The sequence below is a fragment of the Pelobates fuscus genome, chromosome 1 (assembly GCF_036172605.1).
Source record: "Pelobates fuscus isolate aPelFus1 chromosome 1, aPelFus1.pri, whole genome shotgun sequence".
Taxonomy (NCBI): Eukaryota; Metazoa; Chordata; class Amphibia; order Anura; family Pelobatidae; genus Pelobates; species Pelobates fuscus.
In genome coordinates, this window is record NC_086317.1 from 87,767,149 (window position 1) to 87,792,371 (window position 25,223).

The 25,223-nt window shown below is 39.4% G+C and overlaps 1 protein-coding gene across 1 annotated transcript in view; it reads left to right on the forward strand.

Moving 5' to 3' along the window:
• Positions 1 to 652: 652 nt before the first annotated feature.
• The window catches only part of PIPOX (pipecolic acid and sarcosine oxidase), a 52,943-nt gene continuing 28,372 nt past the window's right edge, over positions 653 to 25,223 (forward strand). Inside the window, exons 1-3 of the mRNA XM_063450003.1 lie at positions 653 to 826; positions 12,627 to 12,775; positions 22,413 to 22,626. Coding sequence (XP_063306073.1) covers positions 731 to 826; positions 12,627 to 12,775; positions 22,413 to 22,626 — 459 coding nt within the window. The 5' untranslated portion in view covers positions 653 to 730. The remainder of the gene's footprint in view (positions 827 to 12,626; positions 12,776 to 22,412; positions 22,627 to 25,223) is intronic.

Below are 25,223 nucleotides of genomic sequence, written 5' to 3' on the forward strand. Positions count from 1 at the left end.
CTGGGACACTGCACCCAGACAACTTTAATGATCAGAAGTGGTATGAGTGGTATGGGTGACTATAGTGTCCCTTTAAGGCCAGAATAGCCAAACTGAAAACAAAGCTGACTTAGATAATTTTTAGACCTTATCTTTGAAATTTGCTTAGAATTATTGTTTAATAAATAACCTTGCTACTGTTTCATATTAGTGAGACAATTCTCTTTGCAGTAGAGTTACTGTGGTTAAATAACCGTGCAGATCTATACCAAATGGAAATTGTGGAAACATTAATGTGAACTTATTATTATTATTTAACATCGGGAAATTCTTTTTACTGTAAACCTATACAGTAAAATGTAACATTAAGTCTCATGCGGAAGACGAGTTTGGAAGGAGTGATACATTATCCCTAAATGGGGGAAATGAATCCAGAGGAAATCACTGTAATGCAGTCAGACCATTAAACAAACTCCAAATATGTAGATTAATTAGCATTGCAAGAGAAACAGAAGCAAACGACAATCTCATGGTATTTATTGAGCAAGAATGTAGCAGTGAATGATTAAACTCAATTCACTGAATCCAAGGCAGTGAAGCGGTTACAGTACACAAGTGTTCATTCTCAATCCAGCAAATGTGATCCCTCCTTCTGGTGGGGCCTGTATAAGAGACATTTCACCAAGCCTCCACCTCTCATGCTGTATGTTCAGTGAAGGAGCACGTAAACATTACTCTCTCCGACTGCACAATGTATGACTGCATTGTACTAGGGGCTGGAATCCAGGGATCTTTCACGGCCTACCATCTAGCTAAAAGCGGGAAGAAGACTCTGCTGTTAGAACAGGTAAAACAAAAATAAAGGAGACTGTGCAAGTGCTGTGTCCTTTATAGCACTCACATTTTGTTCGACTGTAACTCATCATGTTCTATTACACATGCTGACAAGGGATTTGCTGGGAATAGGAATGTAGAGTCTATATCAGGAGCTGTAGGTTCTATCTCAACAGATTTAAGGAAGGGTCCTAAAACCAAGGAAAGAGCATTAATGTGCTCTGTAAACTTTGGTATACATTTCTGTAGAGTTTGTTTGTTTTCGTGATATAAGATTTGTTATCAAAATACGTCCATATGTTGCATTACTTGTTTTAATGTGTGCTGCTTTCATTTTATGTGCTATACAAAATTATATTTTATCTCATAGCCATTCTTCCTAAAGGTTCACAGAAGTTCAGTTTAGTCGTTAATTAGCTTGCAGTGCAGCTCTGTCTCTACAGCTTGCAACTTATCTAATTTACAACTTATCTAACTTTATCTAACATAGCTGTAACTGAACTGGGACTAACCTCAACTGGTAATCAAGGTACACAACAGAATGAGGCAGCCAAATAAAATGATGAAAGTACAACTACGGAGCCATCAAGCCAGTAAACATTAAATATTAAAGGGACACTCCAGGCACCCAGACCAGTTCTGGGTGCCAACTCCCACCACCCTTAACCTTTTTTCTAAACTGCAATAATTACCTTGCAGAGTTAAGTCCTCCTCTAGTGGCTGTCTATCAGACAGCCACTAGAGGGACTTCTGTGTTCTAAGAACATGAAAAGTGTGTGAGGACCTACAGCATCATCGAAATCCCCATCGGAAAGCATTGAAAAACCATTGCCGCGCATGCACATTAGGTCTCCCCTACCGGCTGATGTCGGCGGGGGAGGAAAGTAGGCAAAGCCTGACTCAGCGCCAAGGGACATCGGCACTGAACTCAGGTAAGTCACTGAAGGGGTTTTAACCTTCAGCAACATGGGATGGGGGGTTGGAGGGAGAGGGGCACTTCAGGGTTCTGCAATGCCAGGAAAACAAATATGTTTTCCTGGCACTGGAGAGTCCCTTTAAACTGCAAATACTAAAAAACAGAGATGCATGCCTCCCAGTGATTGGAGTTATATTGCTGGAACTGTGTAAGCTGATTGACTGTTGGATCACTCGATTACTCATATTGAAGTTAGTTTTTGTCTAGGCCCTCCATAAAAATCAGTTTTTTTATATTTTATTCAAAAATTATATATTTATTTATATTTATTCAATAAAATCATTTAAAATACAGCAATAACATTATTGGTCATTTTTGCACTTGAGCTTATTAACATTCATTCTCCAACATTTTTATGACTGTGAATTGTGATGTATTGATTTTAAACCAACACATTTAAACTGTACACTATGTCACACTTATTATTTATTTTCATGCAGTTTTTGTAGTTTTTTTCAAAACGTTTGTATGAGTTTGTATGTAAGATTGTCCTGTCGTGTTTCAGTTTTGATTTTTTTCTTCTTCATAGGTTTCATATATTTATACGGATTGCTTATACATTTAGTAACGGGAAGTAACACACTGAGATATACGTTGGTATATAAGGCCTAGAGAAATTCGCTTGCATCATTGGGAATAGCCCTGATCCGTAAATATAGTGATTGGTGTATAGATTGGGGAGTATTGATACAAAATGTGGCCAGAAATTTGGGGAACATCTGGCTACACATTTTCCTTTGGGGTTAAGGGGCCTTATGTTTTTAACATTTGTATTCTTCTGCCTTTTGCAATGGTACCCGTCACTTTATTATACTTTTTTGGCCTGAGTGCAAAGAATGTCTATATTTTATATATAGAAATGTAGATTAGAACAAGTAGATTGGCCATTCTTTGGTTCTTTATTAACATAGGGGCACAGTATTTAATTTTTTTTCTCTGGTAACAAATGATGAATGAAGTGGACTGCCACTCAGTACCTCTAAGTAAATGGGATAATCCCTCCATCTCGGCCCCATCACTGCAAAAGGGATGGGAGACAGGGGAGAACATATACTGGTACATCCATGGTTATTAAGACACATGTGAATCTCTATTGGATTTTTAAAATCATTTTTTTGGAAGCAATCATTGCTCCTACCAGATATATGGAGGGTTTGAGATCCCAACGCCTTTTACATCTTTCAATTATTCTATATAATAATGCATGTTAATTGCTTCAAAAGAAAACTGTTTTATGCTCTCCTTTGCAGAATGCAAAAAAAACATGCAGAATATTTATACAGTTTTCTGTTATGTAATGACAAATGTCTGAAAAAAACTATTGTAATATACAAACAATTCAGGCAAGACTTTTCAGACTATCTTTAAAACGCTTAAAAGGAACACTACAAACAAGGGGAACCGAACAAGCTTTCCCCGATGAACCAGACTCTTCAGACATGGTCCGCGATACGGAGAACAACAACAGTCACCCCCACACCTAGTCCAATGACCACCCTGACAGATAACCAGCTAATCGGGGGAGGACTACCCGCCAGCGCCTGGACCTTCCTGGGAGGAGAAGACTTCATCTCTCTCCACAGGATGCTAACTGCCACCGGGCTGAAGCCCCTAGAACAAATGATAGAGGGTACACCGACCCCCATGTACAAGTACAGGTACACGCATCTGGCACACTTTTATCACACAATACCGGATAAGGCCGCAACGCATAGAACCCTCACGTGGTTCGAAGAACTCTGTGACCGAAAGACGACCATACAGAAACCAACCTCCACCCTATACCAACACCTAATCACAATCTCTCAGAATACAGCAGTGCTGTACAAAAGACGACTTACAGACAGGACATTCACGGACACACAGTGGGACAAGATTCTAATTCTCCACCACAAATCCTCATCAGCTCATCCTATCAAGAAATGAACTACAAATTATTGACGTTCTGGTACAGAACCCCGGACCTTTTACACAAAATATTCCCCACCACCCCGGCGACATGCTGGAGATGTGAGACAGAGGTGGGTACAGTGAAACACATATGGTGGGAATGCGCCAAATTCAAACCATACTGGAACCAGATCACAGCCCGCATCAAAGATGTCCTAGGAACTGTGACGCAACTATCCATGGAAAACATACTCCTCCACCACACTCACGAACCAATCTCAAAATATAAAAGATCTATTCTACGCCATCTCCTCGACGACACCAAGGCACTAATACCCACCTTATGGAAACAAACTCAAGCCCCCACGATGGAACAATGGCTTACCAGAGTGGAAGAAATTAGAGCTGCGGAAGAAATACACGCGACCCTGAGGGAAACTCTTACAAAACATGTAGACAAATGGCAACCATGGATAATATGCATGGCAAGAAGGGATCGAAGGGGCGCGGCCGACGGAGGGAGGGACTGAGGGGACGAAACAACTCCCACTGCACCCTGCATGTCCAGTACCCCCACAACTCCCCACCCCTATACACCACACACAGACACGCACACAACAGCATACCCTAACCCCCACAAACACCCTCATCACACACACTTCAAAAATGTAATACCACACAGACGCCACACAAACACACACCCCCGCGGCCGCACGAGAGATGCCGCACACTCGAGCTCAGGCCGACACGACGACTGGCAAACACCAAGACACGCTAGAACAACGCCAACATGGCACCCAAACACACGCCTTCTACGACTAGCCTTGTGAGGCCCTCACACCCATTACCAACACAATCTCATGGGAACCACACCCAGGAGACCACCTCAATCAACAATGCTCCATAAACACGCAAGGAAAAAAACCCAAAACCAACAACTCACCCCCACATACTACACAACACACCTTACCAGATCGACATAGCTGTCCACAGACGAAGACTACTACACACACACAGTTATTCATAGGGACACCACACCACCCATCCAGACCGACACACATACCCAGAAGCCCAACACACACCGCCAATAAAGAATGACGACATGACGTCCAGAAAGCTAATGATACACCCAAGCACCAACCACATTAACAACAAAGTTTTAGCTAATGTTAACATTTAACGAGGCCTGCGAGCCCCGCGGTTTTGCAAAGTTCCATTGTTACCAGTTTACAACGATAAGAATCATAACAACACGAAATAACGATACATATAATTCCTTTTACAAACAAATATGAAGGGAAAAAAAATAAATAAAAATAACGATATGCACAATCTTTCCCATGCAAACTCCCAAACGCAAGTTGCGATTATGGAGTACAGTCGCCCGGATTCTCCAAAAACTAATATATCTCTGACTTTTATATCATACAGTCACACGGCACCGTAATAGCGACACGGCAACTACTAACAAACCACCCTAGCTAGCACCATCCCGTAACTGGACATACCTGAGAGGAGAGCATACACTCTAGACTACTAGCTCCAATAACCTGTCTCCAGGCTATGCATCTAGCCCGCCCGAGGCTGAATAGGTTACCTAGACTCAAGCGACTACCCCCTCACATTGAGGTAACAGCTGGAATGACGATAACATACAGGGAGTGCAGAATTATTAGGCAAATTGTATTTTTGAGGATTAATTTTATTATTGAACAACAACCATGTTCTCAATGAACCCAAAAAAACTCATTAATATCAAAGCTGAATATTTTTGGAAGTAGTTTTTAGTTTGTTTTTAGTTATAGCTATTTTAGGGGGATATCTGTGTGTGCAGGTGACTATTACTGTGCATAATTATTAGGCAACTTAACAAAAAACAAATATATACCCATTTCAATTATTTATTTTTACCAGTGAAACCAATATAACATCTCAACATTCACAAATATACATTTCTGACATTCAAAAACATAACAAAAACAAATCAGTGACCAATATAGCCACCTTTCTTTGCAAGGACACTCAAAAGCTTGCCATCCATGGATTCTATCAGTGTTTTGATCTGTTCACCATCAACATTGCATGCAGAAGCAACCACAGCCTCCCAGACACTGTTCAGAGAGGTGTACTGTTTTCCCTCCTTGTAAATCTCACATTTGATGATGGACCACAGATTCTCAATGGGGTTCAGATCAGGTGAACAAGGAGGTCATGTCATTAGATTTTCTTCTTTTATACCCTTTCTTGGCAGCCACGCTGTGGAGTACTTGGACGCGTGTGCTGGAGCATTGTCCTGCATGAAAATCATGTTTTTCTTGAAGGATGCAGACTTCTTCCTGTACCACTGCTTGAAGAAGGTGTCTTCCAGAAACTGGCAGTAGGATTGGGAGTTGAGCTTGACTCCATCCTCAACCCGAAAAGGCCCCACAAGCTCATCTTTGATGATACCAGCCCAAACCAGTACTCCACCTCCACCTTGCTGGCGTCTGAGTCGGACTGGAGCTCTCTGCCCTTTACCAATCCAGCCACGGGCCCATCCATCTGGCCCATCAAGACTCACTCTCATTTCATCAGTCCATAAAACCTTAGAAAAATCAGTCTTGAGATATTTCTTGGCCCAGTCTTGACGTTTCAGCTTGTGTGTCTTGTTCAGTGGTGGTCGTCTTTCAGCCTTTCTTACCTTGGCCATGTCTCTGAGTATTGCACACCTTGTGCTTTTGGGCACTCCAGTGATGTTGCAGCTCTGAAATATGGCCAAACTGGTGGCAAGTGGCATCTTGGCAGCTGCACGCTTGACTTTTCTCAGTTCATGGGCAGTTATTTTGCGACTTGGTTTCTCCACACGCTTCTTGCGACCCTGTTGACTATTTTGAATGAAACGCTTGATTGTTCGATGATCACGCTTCAGAAGCTTTGCAATTTTAAGAGTGCTGCATCCCTCTGCAAGATATCTCACTATTTTTGACTTTTCTGAGCCTGTCAAGTCCTTCTTTTGACCCATTTTGCCAAAGGAAAGGAAGTTGCCTAATAATTATGCACACCTGATATAGGGTGTTGATGTCATTAGACCACACCCCTTCTCATTACAGAGATGCACATCACCTAATATGCTTAATTGGTAGTAGGCTTTCGAGCCTATACAGCTTGGAGTAAGACAACATGCATAAAGAGGATGATGTGGTCAAAATACTCATTTGCCTAATAATTCTGCACTCCCTGTACATTGCACCATACCAATAGGTAGCTGCTCGAGCTTCTCACAATAGACACGTGCCCCCAGAACACTTACTAGAGGCCTAACCTTTGAATGCACTGCCGGAAGACAAACGACCGCAATTGAACACACGGATGAGCCAACTAACGCCAGGCAAAACATTTATTTAGCGTAGTAGGGACCCTAGAGGCCGCTGGTAGGAATACCTACACGAATGCCGAGGATCAATTACTCTCCGCACCAGATACTCCACACTATACAAGGCGCTCTCTATTAATGACCTATACGGAGGTCCCTATATCCCTAAGGACACCACAGGGGGGAGTTAACCGACCTATGTATATTATATAGCTCATAACATGTATAACAATACACGGATCTGCGTATCCACACAATGCCAGATGATTTGAGAGACCTGCGAGTCTCAATGTCGACTGGGATCGTAGCTAAAATGTCGATAAAAACTCAATAAAAACATATTTACATAAAAGGAACACTACAGCGTTAGAAATAAAAACCTGTGCCATGCGCACATTAAAATTTCCCCAGAGAAAAGCATTGCATTAAATGCTTTCCTATGTTTACACATCACTTGGCCGAGATTCAGAGCTGTGGAAGCACCTCTAGTGGCTGTCAGTATGACATTCACTAGCGGTGGATTTAACCCTGCAATGTAAATACTGCAGTTTCTAAGGGTTAAAATGACAGAGATTGCGTGGTCTGGGTGATTATAGTGTCCCTTTCATAAATTGGAACATGTTGAACACTTTTCAGATCACTTAGATAAATCCCCCCATAGCGTCACTCTGGCATTCTATAACAGGGTAATAAGAGATGATTGTAGTTTGCCAAAGCTGCCAAAGACAGTTGCAGAGTCAATACATATATATATATATATATATATATATATATTTTTTTTTTTTTTATTGCTACTTTACTTAAATATTAAATATTTTATTTGATCTATTTACGCGTAAGGAAAAAGTTACTAAGTGAAATGCAAAAAAATACCAGTTGCCCAATTCACCTTACAGTAATTGGAGGTTTTAAAATCACAAAATTTCATGAAAAAAAATGACATTTTATATTTGTCGTAGAAGCCTGCTTTGAATTTCAAAGTAATATATAGCTTATAACGGAGTTAACATTTCTGTTAATTTGAATATTCAGGCCTTTAATACTTAATGTGGAGATGGAACAGATATTTTTAGATTTCCATTATAAAATAGTTAATTAGAATTCTTCAAGGTTATACATTTCATATTTTTTTTATAAATACATAAGTATAACTGTGCGGTGGCAGGTGTACGTTAATTACAGAGAAAGATTTATATATACTTTGATGTGAATATTTGTAGAAAAAAAATGTTTGGTAACCAAATATCCTCTTTTAATGGAAAAGTATATGTGAAATACCACATGGCTTTATTAAAATCATTTGAATCCCTCTGGACTTCATTTTAATATTAGACCAAAAATCCCTATACAACCCATGCTGTATTGTCAGAATACCATGTGGACTGGCTGCCATGTAGACATTACCCTACCTTCATCCATGGCCAATCTCCCAAAATGCTCAAGATCCAGTGTCCTAATTTGCTCTACATCCAGTTCTCAGTTTACTCCAGAGCCAGTCTCCAGTTTGCTCAAAGGCTTGTCTCCTAGTTTGTATCGAAAAGTATATGTGAACTACCACATTTCTTTAAAAGAATTTGAATCCTTCTGGACTTCATTTTAATATGAGACCAAAACATCCCTACGCAACCCATGCTGTATTGTCATGAGTATGTTAATCCTGCACATGTATTTTGGTAGTCCAGCGCACATTTTCCTACCTTTCTCCATTGACAATCTCCCAATACGCTCAAGATCCAGTCTCCTAATTTGCTCTCGATACAGTTCTCCGTTTATTCCAGAGCTAATTTCCAGTTTGATCCAAGGCTCGTCTCCCGGTTTGTTCCCTGATTGGACATTTTTATTGAATACTATAATTAAAGTTTTTTTAATGAGTCCATCAAAAAACAGGGACTGACATATTGAAATAAAAGTAATCACAGAAGAACTCAACATGATTTTCTTTATCAAAATCATGCTTTTGACTTGAATGTAAAAATGCCCTCCTGAGTGAATTAGCGGGATAACAAGGGTACCCATTTTTGCAAATGGAAATGTCCACAAATTGCTTTTCAACAGATATGTTCTCAAACCTTTATGCAGTCGTATATCTATTGTAATGAAAGATAAGTAAAATAATCTGTATTATTAATGTTAGTGCTATTTTACTTAAAAGCAGAGATTTTAAAATAAATAACTTTATACTTCTCAATGTCGTTAAAGTAAACCATTGCAGATATATACCATCAAGTAAAATGGAGCAGGAAGACAAGGCAAATGGTACCATAAATTACATTGAGTACGGGAAATTGCACAAATAAGGACTTCAAAATTAACAGAGGAAATAGACATCGCTCATAGAATCACTTCTCCTAGAATAAATTCATTTTGCAGTCCAGCCATGCTTTTTCCCATTTTTTAAATCAATATTGCAAACCATTGCCAGGGATATTTGCCGAAATTAAAACAGTCAACATGAATAATTTTTTCACCGCTTTTATTTTCACCTAAAATGTGTAATTCACTCACTTGAATATGCATTGAGTTTGCAGCAGTTCATACTTAATGGAATGTTCCAGCCTATATATTTTTTTTTCTTCTTTGCCTTTGAAACAACAAGATTAAACATTGGAAACTGTGAAAGTTTGAACTTTGCCACCAAGGCTTTCTTTTTTCCAGTTTTCAATTACTCATTTCTGTTATTAAGTGTACTTTGCCCTTTGTGCTTCTAGCAAAGAGCATAGTTGGAAAAAGTAAAGGAACAAGAATGCATTGGGTGGTATATTTCTTTAGGAAAGCTTATGGCCTTCCTGAGTAACCTCTACTTTACATACCTGTCTCTTATTCTCTCCTAAAGGGCAACACTCTACTCTCTCCATCAGCTCTGCTTCACTCCCACCTTATTTGATTGCTATTTCCAGTCCTAATGTGTTTTATAACCCACCACCTATAGACTGTAAGCTCGTTTGAGCAGGGCCCTCTGCAACCTATTGTTCCTGTAAGTTTTCTTGTAACTGTCCTATTTATAGTTAAATTCCCCCTCTAATAATATTGTAAAGCGCTACGGAATCTGTTGGCGCTATATAAATGGCAATAATAATAATAATGTATCAGCGAACAAGTGGAATGTATCAGTCTAGCTCTCTCTGGTCATTTAGGTACCACTACCAACCATCACGGATTAAAGGACCACTATAGTCCCCCAGACCACTTCAGCTCAATGAAGTGGTCTGGGTGCCAGGTCCCCCAGGTTTTAACCCTGCAACTGTAAACATAGCAACATTGCAGGGTTAATCCAGCCTCTAGTGGCTGTCTTCCTGACAGCCGCTAGAGGCGCTCATGCGACGCTCAATGCAAAAATCACATTGAGCACGCAGAATGTCCATAGGAAAGCATTTTCCTCTGGCCACGCATGCGCAGTCGGCTCCACTCGGGTGCTGACGTCGGCAGGGGGAGAAGAGTTCCCCAGCACATAGGGATCCCGGTGCTGGATAAAGGTAAGTGGTTTTAACCCCTTCAGCCCAGCGGGAAGGGGTCCTTGAGGATGGGGGGGACCTAAGGACAGTATAGGGCCAGGAAAACGAGTTTGTTTTCCTGACACTATAGTGATCCTTTAAGGGATTTGTAAACATTATCTGTGCTAGGATATATACGTTTGTAATTCTGTGTGCCAGGATATATTTATTTATGTAATAACAGCATAGCAATCTAACAATCTATTTTATTGTGACAGATTTGATTCTTCCTTGTATTTGCAATTCTTTAAAGGACCACTGTAGGCACCCAGACCACTTCAGCTTAATGAAGTGATTTGGGTGCCACGTCCCTCTAGGATTAACCCTTTTTTTTATAAACATAGCAGTTTCAAAGAAACTGCTATGTTTATAATCGGGTTAATCCAGCCTCCAAATCCTCTAGTGGCTGTCTCACTGACAGCCGCTAGAGGCGCTTGCGTGATTCTCACTGTGAAAATCACAGTGAGAGCACGCAAGCGTCCATAGGAAAGCATTGTAAATGCTTTCCTATGAGACCGACTGAATGCGCGCACAGCTCTTGCCGCGCATGCGCATTCAGCCGAAAGGGAGGATCGGAGGCGGAGAGGAGGAGGAGAGCTCCCCGCCCGGCGCTGGAATAAAGGTAAGTTTTAACCCTTTCCTCATCCCAGAGCCCGGCGGTAGGGGGTCCCTAAGGGTGGGGGCACCCTCAGGGCACTATAGTGCCAGGAAAACGAGTATATTTTCCTGGCACTATAGTGGTCCTTTAATCGTAATTACAGGTGACACCCTTAATATCACAAAGAGCGCAATTTAATACTAACCACAGATGCATATTTGCAAAATGTCACATAAGATAATCAGCTATTGTAAATTATAATGTGCAAAAAAACATGTCAAACACCTTTTACCTAAGACCATTTTATTCTACTGTAACATTTTCAATTAAAATAATTTAAAATGTTCAACTAGCTTTTGCATTACATTTTTTTTTTTTCTCTTTTTGGCTGAATTTTGACCAGCTGAACTCTGAACAGGGCAGCTGGTCGAAATGGAATTCAAAAATTATGGGACGTGTGCAAAATTGTTTGGACGTTGACAAAATCTAGATCAACATTGAGAGAGAATGAATATTTTTAAATCTTTATCTCATTAGCGACTGGTTAGAGCAGTAGTAATGTCACTACTATAGAACTGATGATCTTGGGGTCAAATCCCAGTCAGCCCACCTTAGCAGTAAGTAATGTCTAACTGTAAGGGATATGTTGGTGCTATATAATTGCTAATGGTTTTATGCTCTTATAATATTTGAATGGTTTTGAACTTTAGCAAAATGATTTAGAAGTCAAAGCCACTCAAAGCGAAATGTACCAGCTCCCTAAAAACCTTAAATTGCTTAAATTGTTTCAAACCGTTAAAAGGCTTATCAGGAGCCAATAAATTTCAGTTCACATGGATTCAACTTTCAGGTTGACTCTCAAAACTATTCATATAGTCTTAAATTAATAATAATATATTGTTTAAACCATGGGTCCTCAAACTCCGGCCAGCAGATGTTGCCGAACTACAACTCCCATGATTCTTTGAATTACATAGATAGCCAGAGAATTTTGGGAGTTGTAGTTCAGCAACATCTGGGGGGCCGGAGTTTGAGGACCCATGGTTTAACCTCTTAAGGACCAAACTTCTGGAATTAAAGGGAATCATGACATGTCACACGTGTCATGTGTCCTTAAGGGGTTAAACCATTAAAAGGCTTATCAGAACTGGTGTGATCATGTTGGTTATTGTCAGAGATTGGTCACCTGATCACAAGTTAAGAAATGGAGCCAGGGAGTAGGCTTGCCTGTGACTTTAAAATTGGCGATTCATAACCCTTCCGGCTACCTAATTTTAGAAAAAGTCTTAAGGTCAAAGCCAGTATTATATGCCAGTATTATATTTAGAAATAGGGTTAGAATAAGGTTATGCAAAACTCCCTATGCTCTAGCATTGTGAATGTAGCCAATCTGCTATTGTAAAAACGTAGTGATCTAGCAAACATTTTTAGTCATTGCGATTCTTAGATTTGAGTCATTGTGATTCTTAGAAATCATCTTTAGTTGTTTTACCAATCTCATTTCAGTTTCCCCTGCCTCATACCAGAGGAAGCTCTCATGGACAAACGCGAATCATCCGCAAAGCCTACCCAGAAGATTTCTACACTAACATGATGCAGGAGAGCTATCGGCTGTGGGCAGAATTAGAGAAAGAATCAGGAACCAAATTATACAGGTAAAGAAACCTTATGCATCCTCTCAGAAGTGAGAACTGCATGGGATTCAAAGCTGTGTTTTAAGGAAATCGTACCCTTCATCAAACAATAATGCAACCCAGTGTATTATATATGATGGGTTATGTAGACATTATTCAGATATCATTAAACTTCTTGTGAAACATTAAACTATTTTTAAATTTTAAACTTAAGCACTCTTAGCAAGCCCATTGGATATCAACTTATGTCCACCTTAGCCCAACTACTTTGAAGACAACAAAAAAGGTGCAGTCCAACAAAAGAATTGTAAGTGTAAGTCATAGTTCTAAATATGTGTGGTGGATTCTGGATACAAGAAAGCTATGAAAAATAAAGTTTGCTCCCCAGACTAAATTTAAGAACAAAATCTGGAATTTCATCATTGTATTTAAAATAAAATTAAAAATACCACAATAATCAAATCCACCAATGTGCTAAATTTCAGAGACTAGAAAAACTACAGTTTGGGTCCTTAGAACTTACCATTAACTATACAAGAGCGGACAATCACTTCTTGTTTTCGCACATCCCAAGTTCAGAGGGTTAATATTGCTAAGTAGGCACCATGATTTCTTCAAAATAACGTTTTAACCCACTATTGGAAACTGTAGCATGGGTGTGGAAATGCAATGGGCCAAGGAATTCTTAACACTTTAGCCCACTACAATTTGATTCTCAAATCAGCTGGTGTACTGTTCACCCCCTCAACTGGTCATTTACTAGGAGACCATAGGTCTTGTGTTCACAACCACTGAAAATAAAATGAATTTAAAAAAAAAAATTGTGGTCAGGCATTCCACAAGAATTTACATTCTTGTGGTATGTAAGGAAAATTGCAAATCATAGACCAAATTAGCAAAGGTAGAATTTAGGATGTCTTCTAAATCAACTATTTAGAGCTTTTTCGTTAGTTCTTAATAGTTCTTGGAAGTGGTGGAACTACCAAGTTTGTGACAGTCGCTATTGCAACTGGGCCCTGAAGCTCTGACTAACAAGGGAAGGCCTAGGCCAGGATGAGCCCTCCTAGCAAATGCATTATTTAGTATAATGTCAATTCAGAAATATACTAAATATACTATAATATATATGTTACGAACGCTGGTATTTTGGATACCCGTTCGTTACCTCCCGAACTGCTAGAGTGAATATAGCTTGCAGTTCAGGTGTAGATTTGAACGTTCTCCAGACGAAAGTACAGCAGCCAAGTAAATCCACCGATTAAGTAGACACATACCCAAACATCATCCTAGACTAAATGAAGGGTACAAGCAGGAATGAATTTATTCAGGCAAACTGCCCTGTTTATATGCAACTCCCCAAGCAAGGGGTTTCCCAACTCCCACTCCCTGCTGGACCTGAGAGGAGACTTGGTTACAGCAAACATAGACAATTAAATTATCTCTATACTGAAAAACTTACAATACAAAAACATCCCAAAAGTACCCCCGAAATGCATTAAAACCCCACACAAGTCACATCTTCTGATAGCCCCAATCTTGATGACCAACACATCCAAAAATCACTCAGATTGGTTAAGGGATTCGGGAATTTCCTGGAAGTCACTTATTTGACCGACCGCACACATGGTCTTCTAAATCGAACAAATCCACAAACTGTTCCCATGGCTCATGGGTAGTGTTTGTTCCCCTAGTTCATGGGAACAAACCTACCAAAGAGCACTCTCCTGGCTGGTCGGTGAAAAGAAGCAGGCGTTCGCGAAGTTGATCGGCGTTCGGGAAGTTAAGTGTCCGATTTTAGTTCCAGACACTCGACAACCAAGCTGCCTCTTTTTGTGCGACAAGATGGCCGCCATTTTCTCCAGCACGTGGCAATCAGCCATACGAATGGCGGGCACAGAGTGAGCACTTAGTCTGCGGTTTTCTTTGTAGTTAATGACCGGGGGGGAAGGGGGGTCGGTGTTCGGTAGTTTTATCTATCGAACTAGGAAAATCAAAGTTAACTAACCAAATTTTGTAGGTTCTTCACATATATATATATATATATATATATATAGGCAATTCTCAGCATTTATGTGGTCTGCACCTGCACACGCTCTCCTACTGGACTACCAGGGAGGAAGTCAGCTGTACCACAGGAAAGTTGCAGTCAACACAACACATAATCACACTCAATCACACTTAGCCAACCCCAGACTTTGTCACACTCAGACAACTCTATACACAATCACACTCAGCTAGCCCTCACTCACAATCCTCTAGTTCCACACTAACAATCACAGTCAGCCAATTCATTCAGTGATGGAACTAATATAGAGAGTGCCCTGGTGCAAGAATTTTTTTTGGGCATCCCTCTAGTGCAAGTGTGGCAAAACGGTAGATCCCCATCTGTCATACAACACCCACAATGTTATGCCAGCTGGGGATCTACTATGTACCCATCCTTACAGGGTTATATTGATGAGCAATGTTTGTACATTTGAATGTGACCATTTTTGTATGGCGTATATATGTGCACATATAGTGGTGTATTTGTATGCACTGTCTGGAATGCATGAACGAGGTGCATGTATATCATTTTGCAAGGTGCTTGTTTGCAATGTTTGTGTTTGATTGCAAGGGTGTGTTTGCATGTAGTGTTGGCATTTGATTGCTGGAATGTATGCACATATATACCATATACTGCCACAAACATCGATATTTACACAAATACATATAATGACACATTGACACACACAAATGCATACGCATATACACACACTGACACAAATGCACACATATAAACATACTGACACATAGATACATACACACAGATACACATACTGCTGACACATACATACTGACACAGTCGCACACACACATAGATGCATACATGTCATATTTTTTAGCATACCTCTTATGTGCAGGTGGGTGGCATCCTTCAGATCCTGGTGCTGGCGGAAACTGATTGAAGTGTGGGGCTGACATTTTCCATGCTTCTCACCCCTCCTGCCTGCTCTCTGCCTTCTGCGCGGCTCTCTCCCTGTATCTGGGAGGAAGTGACAGGCTCACACTCCCTCCCAGCATTGGCGTTATTACAGAGGCTCAGTCGCACAGTTGGAGAACCACTGCTCCCAAATTGCCCCTGTTTAGCAATACCCATCATGTGTCCCTAAGTGCACAAGCTTCTCAGTGGTGCCTCCAGAGTGTGGGCCTATGTGCAGCCACAATGGCTACAGCGGCGGTAGTTCTGCCACTGATTATAACTATAGGAATTTTCTTGACTGAACTTTTTCTCGACTTCATGACATCCATTATCTGCGACCAATGGTTTTCTCATGGAAATGCAAAAAATTAGAATGGAAAGATAAATTTTTGTTGACCATGCTATATTCATGACTGCAGGGGCTTACTGTTAAATTTCATTGCATTTCATTGTACAGAATACAACATGACCACAACCCTACCAACAATATGCAGAGGCTCTTTCATTTTCAAGGCATTTAATGCCCTTTATAATATGTGAAAGGTTACGGAGACACACAATTGTATTGCTCTGTAGTAATGGGCTGTGCGAGATAATTATTTCTCGCTACTAAGGATTTTTACATAAAGGACAGAGGACTCATGCAGCCTATAATTTGGTATTAATTATTCTAATTCTGTCAACCTCTTACATCCAAATTAACTTATTTTTTTTTATTAATTATCCCAGTTGGTTTCAACAGCTCTGGGAAAGCACATACCCTTTTGTTTGGTCTACACGTGATTTTTCCATCAATATCTTTTCTGTTCTAAAGCAGACTTATCATCTGTCTGTATCATGGCACACAAAGGGGGTACAATGCTGCCTTACTGTGCCAATGATTTCTTCACAACAGTGACCTTCAGCTGCCCTTCGTTAACTCAAGTATTTTATCTAATCATTAGGAAACAGAAATGTATTGGAGAATTGCTCGTCACTTGCGATTTCATTGCAAAAATGTTCATAACACTGCTTCCTGCTTACATTGTGCAGTAACAATTATTATTCAAATGTGCTGGGTTTTTTTTTATTCCTTTACTTTCTTTGCTCATCTTGATTATACATTTCACTGTTGAATAATTTACTTGTTTTCTGGCTTGAAAAAATATTGATGATTTTTTTTTTTTTTTTACCTGCAAGTCCTTCTTTTTAGAAAAATGGGCAATAATAAGTAGAAGGGTCAATCAATAGTACTTTGCAATGTGTGCTTCATTTTATCCTCAGTTAGCGATCAGCCTAACTAGCCTAGAGCAAGCGACGTTTGCACGAGGCATTGTACGCTTAATAGAATACTCTTCAGGCCTCTTTAGTTCCTTAGAGATGGAAAATAGAACTCAATCACTCATAAAGTCTTCTACTCAGGTTTATATTCTAAGCAAGTTCAGAATGGGTTGCCTATATTAATCCTCCTGCCTTATAGCAGCATATTTTTATGTTGAAGAGTACTATTACCATCCCTATATTTGTTCAAAATTGGAGACTTTCTCATACATTTAATGTAGCATTAAAACATCGGTATATTCAGAAATTTGTAGAATATGACAAGAGGTCAGATGGTTTAATACTCAAGTAAACTACAACTCCCATGATGCTTTTCAAGCATTTAGATTATGAACGTTTTAGTTCTCAAACGTCTGGGGCACACAAACTATAGTCCCTAGAGACATTATACTTTATTATTCACTTGGTTAATTTTAAAGATGCCAGGATAGGAGGGAAAGTGTATTAGAGACAAATGCAAAGCAAAATATTTTATGTAAAATTGGTGTGAACAGTTCTCTTGTATTGTGTGTAGATTGATTTGGAGAGAGATGGTAAATAGTCACATCAGTTCCGAGTCCATTTAAATGGGTTGGTGTGGAAGTTAAGGAAGGACATATAGAAAGATCAATGATGTAACAATTTCCCTTCTGAAATGTAGCAGATCATTTTGTTATTTATGTACATAAAGACTACTAAACCATTAAAAAACCCTCTCCTGATTGGAAACACTAGCTCCTTGTTAAAATGTATTCTATGCTTTCAGCTGTATAGATACCCAGAGGAAGTGCATCAAAAGACTGCATAATGAGTACATGAATTGTGAAGCTACTGGCTTCGGAGAGACACTGTTGTCTCAGCCCCTAAGAGGCCGTCATCAGTGTAAACTACTTGAACCCATATATTATGTATAACAATGAATCAAGGAACAACTATTACCAGAGCTACAATGTAGAATATTTGTATTATTTGCCCAGTGGTACAAAGTACTATATTTAATTTCGTAACAGTGTAGCTGTGTGTAAGGAGGTATTATTACTGATGTTTCTGTTTCAAGTGCCAAAATGCCAAAATGCCAAAATGTATCAGTCTTGGCTTTTATTCAATATATTTATTTAGGGGGACCTTGACAGTATAAATTACAAATAAATGGGGGGGGGGGGCGATCGAGGTAAGCCAGGTGAATGCGCCTGAGAAGACAGGCTGTGAGATATCAGCACTGCCAGTGTTGGGGTGGTGGGGACGGCCGCACTGGGGCATTGGGGTGGTGGGGACGGCCGCTCCTCCACCTCACACGGTTCCTGCTTGTTTCTGTGCCCTGTTCCCCCCCTTTGGACGGGTGGGGGATATCCCGGTCCCCACTGGTGAATTGACCTGTGGCAGTGTAAAACAGCCGCGGAGAACAAATAAAGGCAGTGACAAGTGATGGCTGCCGCAATAACCTGGGCCTTCCATGAGGTGTGCATAGTGCGTGCCTTCAAGCGCCTTTGGTTTCAATTCTGGGCTACAATAAGCCAAAGAGCAAAGAAGGGAGTTATGGCAAGCTCCACACTGACACTCCCTGGAAGTGTCCTCAACCCACAGCATGCTTTACATGGCCGTGTTTTAGCTCTGAAAGCAAGCAGTAGGAGGAAGAAGACGCGGCGGTTACCTCAATCCCGGAGGCCCAGCACTGTTGGTAGCTAAAACTTACCTAAGCCTCAGTCTGCCCAGGGTCGACCTAGCATGCAGGGCTCAACCCCTCAACTAGTACAAGCTCTCTCACAGGCCTGGGGCCAGAAGGGAACCATACCCAAGCATGTAACTGCTGCCTTGTGCCAGAAAGGAAAAATTAGTCTTTATGAACTCTCGGTGTGTTCCCTAAGCTTGCCGGTCAGCAGAGTAGGCTGGTTTCATCTGTGTATTTTAAGCTTAAAGCTTTCTTGTTTTTTTTTTTTTTGCTTTTATTACATAGTTACATAGTTACATAGTTACATAGTTACACAGCTGAAAAGAGACTTGCGTCCATCAAGTTCAGCCTTCCTCACATATGTTGTTGCTGTTGATCCAAAAGAAGGCAAAAAACTTAGTCTGAAGCGCTTCCAATTTTGCCACAAACTAGGAAAAAAATCCTTCTTGACCCCAAAATAGCAGTCAGATGTCTCCTTGGATCAAGCAACTGTTACCCCACTAATTAAAAATTATATCCCTGTATGTTATGTTTTTGTAAGTATTTATCCAATTTCAGTTTAAACATCTGTAGTGACTCTGACAAAACCACCTCTTCAGGCAGAGAATTCCATATCCTTATTGCTCTTACTGTATAAAAACCTTTTCTTTGCCTTAGATGAAATCTCCTTTCTTCCAGCCTAAATGTGTGACCTCATGTCCTATGTATAGCCTTGTTTATAAATAGATTTCCAGATAATGGTTTGTACTGTCCCCGAATATATTTGTATAAAGTTATCATATCCCCTCTCAGGCGCCGTTTTTCCAAACTAAACAGATTTAATTTTTTTAACCTTTCTTCATAACTAAAATGCTCCATTCCTTTGATCAATTTTGTAGCTCGTCTCTGGACTTTTTCTAATGCCATGATATCTTTCTTTAGAACAGGCGCCCAAAATTGCATAGCATATTCAAGGTGTGGTCTCACCAGCGATTTATAAAGAGGCAAAATTATATTTTCATCATTTATGCCCCTATTTATACATGACAAAACCTTACTGGCTTTAGCAACTGCAGACTGACATTGCATATTGCTGCCTAATTTGTTGTCTATAACAATTCCCAAATCCTTCTCGTGTGTGGTTATCCCTAATTCACTACCATTTAGGGTGTAAGTTGCTTGTGCATTCTTAACCCCAAAGTGCATAACTTTGCATTTCTCTACGTTAAATTTCATCTGCCATTTTAGTGCCCAGTCCCCCAATCTATCCAAATCCCTCTGCAGCAAAGCAATATCCTGCTCACATTTTATTACTTTACAAAGTTTTGTGTCATCTGCAAACACTGATACATGGCTTTCAATGCCTAGTTCAAGATCATTTATAAAAATGTTAAATAGAAGTGGTCCCAAAACAGAACCCTGAGGGACACCACTTACTACTTTTGTCCAGCCTGAAAATTTACCATTAATTACAACTCGTTGTACTCTATCCTTAAGCCAATGTTCTACCCAAGAACAAGAATATTAATCTAGACCAATTTCTTTTATTCTTTTCTCAGTATTTAGTGTACTTTTCCTGTATGCTAGAATGAATAAATACTAGAAGCAGCCATTTTGATTTTGTACCGGAATTCCCAGGAGTCAGTTCTAGCATTTATAGCTGTCATGTTACAGATACAGTGTGCTTTATAAATATGTCAATTTAATGTTATACACAGGTAAATTATCAGGCTTTGGGCCTGTAAATGTAGTCCTAAATAAGTATGTAGCTAAATAAACAAATACAATGGCTACTTGATTCACAAGGACAATAAAAAAGGGACTCTATGAAAAGGGAAAATAATCCATCTTCAGTCCGGAGGGTTCCAGGCAGACTGAGCATTCAAGTCAAGAAATGCTGGTATATAGGCTTCCTTACCATTTATGTTCAGCAAGAGCACAGGGAATGGTTCGTTTAGAAGTCAACCAATCACAGTATTCAGCAAGAGCACAGGGAATTGCTACAAATAAAGTTTATGGATAATATTCAACAGCCACATTGGAAACAAGACCTGCTTTGGAAAAAAATATACATTTCTGCTGATAGTCCTGGTATTTAATTCCCCATGGCACAAGAGAAAATTCAATATTAGGGTGACAGAAACATAGAATGTGACGGCGGTCGGTGATGGATAAGAACCATTTGGCCCATCTAGTCTGCCCAAATTTTCTAAATACTCGCATTAGTCCCTGGCCTTATCTTAAGTCTAGGATAGTCTTATGCCTCTCCCACGGATGCTTAAACTCCCTCACTGTGTTAACCTCTACCACTTCAGCTGGAAGGCTATTCCATGCATCCACTACTCTCTAAGTAAAGTAATATTTCCTGATATTATTCTTAAACCTTTGCCCCTCTAATTTAAGACTATGTCCTCGTGTTGTGGTACTTTTTCTTCTTTTAATTATAGTCTCCTCCTTTACTGTGTTGATTCCCTTTATGTATTTAAATGTTTCTATCACAACCCCCTGTCTCGTCTTTCCTCCAAGCTATACATGTTAAGTTCCTTTAACCTTTCCTTGTAAGTTTTATCCTGCAATCCATGAACCAGTGTAGTAGCCCTTCTCTGAACTCTCTCTCTAAAGTATCAATATCCTTCTGGAGATAAGGTCTCCAGTACTGCGTACAATACTCCAAGTGAGGTCTCACCAGTGTTCTGTACAATTGCATGAGCACTTCTTATGACTTAAAATGACTTCTAGTGCCACCTTGTTATTTACTAAATTATGAATCGCTGGGAATGCACCAATTGATTGAAAATTTAATGTCAACACAGCTAACACAAACATTCCTATTTTGTCCTTAAGTTTGCAATCTGCTGGTGAATGCTGGGGAATATTCATGGTTTTAGTGAATAATCCTGTCCTTAGCTTATGGCCAACGTTCTCTGTTTGGAATATTTAAGAATGACCTTCTAGGAATATTGTGCAGAGTAATAATAACTTGTATATTACAGATAAATAATTCTAGATATATCCATCACTATTCCACTATTTAAGATAAAATCAGTATCTGCGTGTTCTGTGTTTCTATTATACACATTTCTTTATCTTGCTGAAACTCCCTGTCAAGGGCAATTTCACCTTTATGATAAAATTGTACGGAAGAATCTTTTCAACATATTTCATTTCCAAGCTGCCACTCACACGTCCCAGCATGTTCTAATGTAGTCTCTGCGCTAACACTAAACGGGGCTGGCGCTGAGCTTCCTAACAATACATCTATTTTAAGCCACTTCAAAGATATCACACAATGCAACAAAAATGTCCCTGGGGACCACACTAAGCAATTTCCCAGGAAAAAAAGAAAAATCTTAACCCATTAGATGCACTCTGTGTTTATTATACTCTCGACTGGGAATAAATCAAAAAAGGCAGAATCAAAAACCTAAAGAACTTCTCATTGTCTGGTCCTGTTTTTGTGTGCTTCATATAATAATGATATGAGAAATATAATTGTGTGCTGAAAATGTGTGTGCAAGGGTATGAATCCATTACTGCTGAACAGAAACTAATCTAGTTCTTATCTAAAATGCCACTTTAGTGCCAATATTCTATGTAAGTTATGGATTTATCACGGGCGAACGCTCATATCTTACTGCTTCACAGGAAATTTGTCTTTTCAAGTTCATATTGCAGTGTTTTTTTTTATAAAATAAAATTATTTTATACTTTTTTTTTTACAAACTCTTTGGTTTTATTGGCATCCGTAGGAATACAGGACTCGTAGTCTGGGGACCAGCTGGCAATCACGAGTTAGAGAAAATATGTAAGAACCTGGCACAGTACCAGATCCCATGGGAACATCTGAGCCAGGAGGCAATGAAACAGAAGTACCCTGGAATTTCTCTGAAGCCTGGTGAAGTGGCCTGTTTGGACACTAGTGGTGGAGTTCTGTACGCTGACAAGGCACTCAAAGCAGTTCAGGTAATGATCTTCGTGGCCTGGCATAGATTCTGAAAACAGATTGCTGTCTTGTAATGTGTTACTTTACCAATGAGCACGTATTTGTGTACACATTTTCCAAACCAACTCAAGCTTTCTAATGCAGCCACATGAAATCAGAGCCAATTCTTGCCCAAACTGTATCTCAAGCATGAAATGTCCAAGATCAGGGTCTACTTTCATATCTTGAAATATTTCTGGATCCTAACTGATTAAATCATTTCAATCACGCCTGTTTGGAATGTCCATGATTCACTAACACATAGTATATATTAATATGGTGCTTTGCCATACACCTATACTCATACTCATCGTTACTTCTTGGCACTTTTATACTCTCACTCACAATGCATTATTGTGAAGTTCTGTAATACACCTACATATACTGCTCATTATTATGATTTGGTTTGTGAACATTCTCCCAACGTTTCTTTTTATATTATTATATTATTATGCTGTGAATTACGGGACCGGGTGTTGTCTGATGCTACAGTGCCAGGGAATAATAGTTGGCTTGATGCGCACATATCTGTGCCATGCAAGGGACTTTTTTCTATGTTTAAAGTAAGACGCAGGGTATGACATGGAAGTCCTTAACAGGCCTGGCATGTCCAGTATTAAGCAAGAAAGGACAGCAGTCACAGGCTTCCTCCCTCTAGTAGATCCAACAGGTGACCTCTCTCTTCCACCAGACTATGTCAGAAAAAAAAAATAACAGCTGCTGGATAGGGGGAACTTTAAAAAAAACAATCCTCTGGCCTCTTCTTCTAACAGGAATAAGCATAAAAACATAGCATACCATAACTATAAAAGGGCAATCTTTATTCTTATATAGTATCCCAAAGTACACAAACATGCTACGTTTATCTGTACATGTATATATAGTTTATAACATTTTCCGTATAAACAGCTTTTGTAACATGCATAGAATTTATATAAGAACCGTTTCTACAGAAGGAATTTGAAACTATTTATACATGTACAGATAAACCTTGCATATGTGTGTACATTGAGATACTATGTAAGAATAAACATTGTGATTTTATATGTATGGTGTGCTATGGTTTATATGATTATGTTTATGTTATGTAGAGGAGGAATCTCAAGCACTGCCCACTCTCTGGGAGATGTTAATGGTACACAATTCCCAGAATTATTTTAACGCAATAGATGAAAGTTGTCACCGTTGTAGTTCAGCCACATCTGGATGGTCAGAGGTGAGATGTCTGTGACCTTGTAATCATCTGTGTGCTCTTTATATTAACCCAACTGATGTTATTCTGAGACTCAAGCCAAACGCATGCAGGAGCAGATCCAGGGGATGTGGACATTTTTCACAGCACACAGTGTTATAGAACTGAACATTTATTTTGAATTTCCAGAACTGTCAGACATATTATGCTAGAAAATATTTATTCTATTTCACACACTGCAGGCCTCAATTAAGAAAATGGTATCACAGCAATGTTTGCAGCAGTTTGAAACCAAATAGTGGGACAATGTTTTTCTGGCATTGAGAAATGTTGAGAAAGCAAGTTGTTTTGTTGACACACAATTGTCTAATTCAATTTACGACTTAAGCCACTTTTACTAAGACAGTAAACCAATAGATTTTGTTGACTGTCAAGTTATACAACTAGTATGTGTTAACTCAAACAATATGTCGACTTCCATCTCATGGTAAATAACAAGACTTCTTGTCAGGAGCATAAGAGGGGAGTTAATATTACATTGTTACATAGCTGAAAAGAGACTTGCGTCCATCAAGTTCAGACTTCCTCACATATGTTGTTGCTGTTGATCCAAAAGAAGGCAAAAAAACAAGTCTGAAGCGCTTCCAATTTTGCCACAAACTAGGAAAAAAATCCTTCTTGACCCCAAAATAGCAGTCAGATATCTCCTTGGATCAAGCAACTATTACCCCACTAATTGGAAATTATATCCCTGTATGTTATGTTTTTTGAAGTATTTATCCAATTGTAGTTTAAACATCTGTAGTGACTCTGACAAAACCACCTCTTCAGGCACAGAATTCCATATGCTTATTGCTCTTACTGTATAAAAAACTTTTCTTTGCCTTAAATGAAATCTCCTTTCTTCCAGCCTAAATGTGTGACCTCGTGTCCTATGTATAGCCCTGTTTATGAATAGATTTCCAGATAAAGGTTTGTACTGGCCCCGAATATATTTGTATAAAGTTATCATATACCCTCTCAGGTGCCGTTTTTCCAAACTAAACAGATTTAATTTTTTTAACCTTTCTTCATAACTAAAATGATCCATTCCTTTTATCAATTTTGTAGCTCGTCTCTGGACTTTTTCTAGTGCCATGATATCTTTCTTTAGAACAGGCGCCCAAAATTGCACAGCATATTCAAGGTGTGGTCATACCAGCGATTTATAAAGATGCAAAATTATATTTTCATCCCGAGAATGTATGCCCCTATTTATACATGACAAAACCTTACTGGCTTTAGCAACTGCAGATTGACATTGCATATTGCTGCCTAATTTGTTGTCTATAACAATTCCCAAATCCTTCTCGTGTGTGGTTATCCCTAATTCACTACCATTTAGTG